At 40.4% G+C, this 5,793-nt stretch overlaps 1 protein-coding gene and 1 long non-coding RNA gene across 3 annotated transcripts in view; one reads left to right on the plus strand and one right to left on the minus strand.

Moving 5' to 3' along the window:
• The window catches only part of ext1c (exostoses (multiple) 1c), a 63,241-nt gene that overhangs the window by 12,242 nt on the left and 45,206 nt on the right, over window positions 1–5,793 (minus strand). For both annotated transcript variants that reach the window (XM_025065234.1, XM_008331124.3), the window contains exon 3: window positions 729–822. In XM_025065234.1, the coding sequence (XP_024921002.1) occupies window positions 729–822 (94 nt within the window). The remainder of the gene's footprint in view (window positions 1–728; window positions 823–5,793) is intronic.
• Window positions 1–5,793, plus strand: part of LOC103393994 (uncharacterized) — a 65,739-nt gene that overhangs the window by 7,981 nt on the left and 51,965 nt on the right. The window contains exons 4-5 of the long non-coding RNA XR_523079.3: window positions 321–396; window positions 5,648–5,722. This is a non-coding gene — a long non-coding RNA (uncharacterized LOC103393994). The remainder of the gene's footprint in view (window positions 1–320; window positions 397–5,647; window positions 5,723–5,793) is intronic.

Genomic DNA, 5,793 nt, shown 5'->3' on the forward strand with positions numbered 1-5,793 from the left:
GTGGCGGGGCCTAGCCTGAGGCCCATTGTCTGCTCTGAACCTCTGCTGCCTCACTCACTCGCTCGCTCGCTCACTCACTCTGCTGAGTGTGTGTATGTTTCTTTTCATTGTTTCCACTTACAGCGGGTGATTTCAGTGTTTGTATAAGTGCGTTAATGGCCCCGTTCTGCAAATGGCAAATAAAAACCTTTATGGTGCGATTTGCAGAAGATTAGGTGGAAAAACACTTACAGATGTGAGCATTTAGGTGTCAGTAACCCAAAAAGACTGCATAAACCACAGTGGTGGAAATAAACCTTCTGTTTCCTGTGTACTTTCAGGCCCGTTTGACTGTGTATATGAACTGGAAGTGACTCAGATGCGACTCGTTCCTGGACGTCGGTTCTTCTGCAGCTGGTATGTGGAGGCAAATGGTGCAGTTAATACCTTTTAATGGTTGTTGTGTGGGTATTTTTACACCGGCAATAGAGACATTACAAACCCCCTCAAATATTCAGGCATCATAATGTGCTCAAGCTGCTACACTGACCAGGAAACGGGTAACGCTAAGAAATGCATAACCCGCTCAACCGACACTGATATTCATCGTTTTTTGACAGAGTATCGTAGTTGTAACAGCCATTTTCCCTGCTTCTTGACATATGTCACCTAATGCCTGTACCAGCCTGTGCAGCCGCAGAGGCATTAAGAGTCGTTGTGCTTCTTCAGAGAGTGGATACTGTACTCACCTGTAGAGACTCCAGGAAGCGAAAGGAGCCGAGGCGCCGACCTCTCGGCACCAAACAGAAGGTGGAGTTGTGGAGGAGCTCTTGGTAGTCAAACCTGTGGAAGAGAAGAACAATTATGTTCAATGAAGGCAGCACATTAGAGGGCGCTACTGAGCATTTCATTAACAATTAGCCTTTGGCTTATGCATTGTACGGAAGAGAACCAGTTTGATTAGCAGATAGTGTGAGGACCAGTTTATAGTGTTAATCACGGGATGAACTTTTGGTGCAAAAACTACAACAAACTAACAATTAACATACACATTAAGAAGGTCCCTGAATTTTAATTGAATTTGTCCAAATCCTTATTTTCTAAAGAGATATCACAAGTCACATTCTACATCTGTCACACATAAATCCCAATTTGTGCTACGTTTCATTTAGCATATTTACTCCTAATGGCTCAGATTATGTTCCCTCATAAATCTGTGGGTTTTTTTTACGGCCCACCTCTGAAATTGGCAGCACTACACACAGCTACTGTACATTGGAAAACATATCCATCACTGAGCTCTTAAGTAAACACACCATCAGCTCTGCTCTCTATTGATTTGGCTGCTGAGCGCTGCACTTTGAATCTCCGCCAAGGCAGGACATTTGAGTGCGTTACTGCGCCCTCTGTCTGTCAGTCGCCATGTGTCTGCTGTCGTTTCGTCGGCATGCGACCTCCAGCACTTCGTGCCCATATTTTAACGCTGGTGTCAACAATGCTCTCCTTCTTCTGCTCCAGCTGTGGAACACTAACGGGTCAGTGGTCTAACGGTCTCCTGGTGAGGAGCTGAGCATTGGCGTCAACAGAGACAAACAGACTCTTATGAGCAGACTTTCACTTCGTCCTTCGTCGCTCTCCTTCGCTGTTCCTCATCAACTTTAACCTACTTATTACTTCAGACCTGTTGCGTTTAAATTAGGGATGTACGATAACTTTTCTTTAAAGTTGGAATGGATAACCGATAACTTCCTGCTTTTAAAGGCTGATACCGATAGCTGATAACATACATAGAGATATGAGAGACTAATGAGTTAGGGTTAGAGGTCAGGGGTCAGGGTTAGGGTTAGGAACGATAGAGAAAACAAAGCCGTGAATATTTTCTGGTGCTAAAATGTGGCTATTTCTGCATAGCCTCTTAGCTTTCTGTGCAATGTTATGATGCCTATGGAATGTTATGATAAATTTCTAATATTTCTGTGATATATTTCTGGCTACATGTAGTTCATTTTGATGTTATTTCTTCATTTTTTCCCCCCATCATCTGCTAAATGTCCTCTATAACTGCGCCATTTTTTAAGGCTGATCTTTTCTGTCCTTAACTTTTTTTTGCTGCAGCTCAGTTAGTCTTTTTCTAACAGGAATGTTTTCTTCATACTCCTTCCATTTCTGCATAAAAGCCTCTGTGTTGTTTATATACAGAAGGGCTGTCAATGTAAAACCTGTTAGCCATTAATCTTCTCAGCCACACAGTCATTTATTTAACCCAGGCTGAGTGATGACACACAGGCCTGGATGAGAAGATTTCACTGCATTAATTAACACAACTTCTCTCTCAGGCCTGGACGTGTGTGTGTGAGTGTTCAAGACGGCCGTGTCCAAACACACAGCAACATACACAAACATAGTCTCTGCTGTAAGGTGGCCTCGTTTGAAGCCAAATCGGGTCGTGATATTTGCTCCCAGACGTTGACAGTGAGAGTGTTGCCTTCATCCTATTCATCATTGCTGCTGTTATTTTTGTTGTGTGTTCACAAGTGCGTGTGCGGGGGTGTGTGACCGATCACATAGCATCCGCAGATGCACAAATCATTAATTATCATCGCAGCCAAGCTCCAGAAGTGCATCACAGCAGTTAATGAGATTTACACCACATTGCTGAACGATGTTGTTTTGGGGCTTTGTGTTGAATCTGCATGATTGAACGAAGCATGAGGTTTGAGGGAAACTTTAGGAGCGAGTAAAGTACGTCAAACACAAGCATTTTTTTTTAGTCAAACGTCAGCATTTTCGTCACCTTTGAGGTCAGTTTCTGCTAGTTTTACAGAATTATGAAAACACACCTTTTTTTTTAACTTTGTTCACATTTGTTGGGATAACCTTTAGTTTTTATTGGCAGATTTTAGCTCATTTTTGATTCTGTCTAAATTATTATATGCTACGCATTAGTTTCATTGCTATTTCTTAGCTAACGATTAGCACTGCGGCTTTACTAGGCAAGTTAAACTAAGTAAAACCTAACTATTTCTTGCAATTAACTCTTTGGTATTTACAGTACAGTTACAGTTGATGTAAGATGTTTATCTTGGCTAATGTTTTTGGCTAACCTTGCTAACATTTCTTTGGGCAATACAAAGGTATGTATCAGGTTTTTTTCAGTCGACCTTTTTTTAAACTTTTCAATAACCTTTAGTGTTACTGTTTGCACATTAAAGAAGCACAGTTCTCTCTGTATTTGTGTGTTTCTGAAAGAAACTGTGAAGCTGAAAGTGTGTGTCACTCGGGAAAATTAGTATTTTCTTCACTCCTTGGGGCAGTAAATCGTTTTGTAAATGTTGGAGACCACATAAATAATGTATCTCTGTTATACAATGTGAAACTGTGGGAAACTTTGCATGTTCAAATGTCGTCAGACCCAGTTTTCTGGTCTGAATCACTTTTCCCTCGGGGGGCCTGTTGTTTATGTGTTTTTGCAAGAGCATTTGCGTGAACAGCATAAAAATGCACATCCGCTTGTGCTGTGTGTGTGTGTGTGTGTGTGTGTGTGTTTCTGGACGCAGCAGTCTGGCTGGCTGCTCTTCTCACTGATGCTTCTGTTCGACCTAAGCTGTTCTTCTGATCTGTCAATGTTTTCAAATTATACAACATAGCAGATCTCACTACTGTCAGGTGAAGCCCTGCCCCAGACAGCCGTGTATTAAGACGCCCTCCCTGCCTCTCACCATCAGTCTGAAGCCTCACATTCACACTCAGGTCTAACATTTGACGAATATTGACTGGGTCAAAGAAGCAGAACGTCGTCCGCTCGACTCATCTCTGCTTCCTCTTTAAGGTCAAGTGTCAATAGATCGCAAGTCTGTGTGTGCGCGGGCATGAACAGAACCGTGTGGTCAGAGAGGATATGGATTTCCTGTCACGATGCTAACAGGGCTTCTGTCGATACTCTTTATTTTCATGTATACCTCATTAAGTTTAATATGACCTGAAAGACAGACTGTCCTGATCTTATCAAAACACACACACACACTCACACAGAGGATTTTATCCCGCAGAAGAATCAGGTCCTTCTTACATTAGACATGGAGACATGAAGACGTGCTGTAGAAGTCAATTAAAATTTAAAATATAAGTACCTTCACACTGACCAGAGGGTCTGTGAGAGCAGCAGCTTCTTCTCTAATCTTCAGATTTTCTCATCATCTCTACATCTTCTTAATTCATCATAATCATTTCAGTTAATCCTCTTGTGTGTGTGTGTGTGTGTGTGTGTTGCAGGGATAATGTGAGTGAGTACAAAGGTGTATCCAGATGGTAAATCCTAAACCCATGCCAGGGAAATCTCAACCCGTCTCTCTTCTTAAAGAGCTTTGATACTAAAATACAACAAAAGTAGCTATTTGTTAGCTGAAAAAAAGCTAAATACTATTGTTTCATTTCTTTCAAATATTAGCTATTTGTGGCCTTTTAAATATGTACTGGTTTGTAACATTCGCTTTTCTTTCTTTTTATTTTATTTTTTATTCTTTTAGCATTTTTTAAATCTTATAATAGCCTTCTTTAATCTTATGTTTTGTAGCCTGACTTTTCACAGTTAGTTATGCCATTACAATAATGTGAATTTATATATTATTTAGTCTAGATTTATACATTCATTAAGTGCAATTATATGAAAACTAATGTGTAAAAAAACTCCCCACCAAAACAACAATCTTCAATTGCTTCCAATTCTTCTAGTTACAAATATGTGCCTGCATAAAATACTTTTATCTCCTCTGTTGTTATACTTCTCGGTTTTTACCACCACATTCCTGCCCTGGTCCACTTTCTGCCCCCGTTGACTTTATAAAGGTCCTGAACTCTGCAGGACAAACCACAGCATCCCGAGCAGAACTCCTCACATCCTCCCTGCTGTTGCTCCTGGACTCACACACTCTCATCATGTACACAAATACACTGACCGCTGGACACCCTGTCATTACACACAATCCCTGCTGCTGCTGCTGCGTGTTGGTTTATTTTAATACCACTTTCCTCTATCCCTTTATCTCCTTCTCCCTCCTCTCCTCTCCTCGTCTCTTCTTAATTACACAGAGACGGGACGGCTGAGCTCTCTAATCTGAACAGATACTGTACTGTTTGTCTCTGGCCTCCGCTTAGGCCGCGATCGGCGCCGGCGTACATGTAAATACATGTTTGGTTTAAACGTTAGATCGTGAAAAGTGGTCAATTTTGTAAAAATAATTTGAACGCAATATTAAAATAATGTAAAATAATTTGCTGTTTACTAAAATAATACAAGGTATAATCACAACAAATATCATCATCAAGTAGATGCAAAAAGTTATTCATTTTTTCTCACCGTTGTTCATCTAATTTTGACAGAAATTCACTTAAAGTAAGCCCAAAAAAATAGCATTTTATTTTCAAAAAACTTATAATAAATGGCTAAAAAAAATCACCTAAAGCTTCATATTGGGTTAAAATGCAGGTTCATAAAATGACGTTAAATAAAGTAGAAAATTACCTGCAAGCTAAAAATGTGATGTAGAAATGTAATGGTGAGTTTTTATGCAGATTAAGGTCACGCTGCTCGAACTGCTCCAGCTCATCCTCGGCTATTTAAAGGTAGCTTTAATTTTACATAAATCTCTCTGTGTGTGTGTGTTTTCAGGTTCATCTAAGAGGCAGAAACGAATGCAAATCCCTGAAAATGTCCCCTCCACGTAAAAGACTGTCGACTAAAGAGGTGAGTTTTTGTTTTTCATCTTTGCTCCACATAAATGAATTATTTTCCTGAATCCGTGGTCAGGAAAGAGT

This window comes from Cynoglossus semilaevis, chromosome 18 (assembly GCF_000523025.1).
Source record: "Cynoglossus semilaevis isolate Cse_v1.0 chromosome 18, Cse_v1.0, whole genome shotgun sequence".
Classification (NCBI taxonomy): domain Eukaryota; kingdom Metazoa; phylum Chordata; class Actinopteri; order Pleuronectiformes; family Cynoglossidae; genus Cynoglossus; species Cynoglossus semilaevis.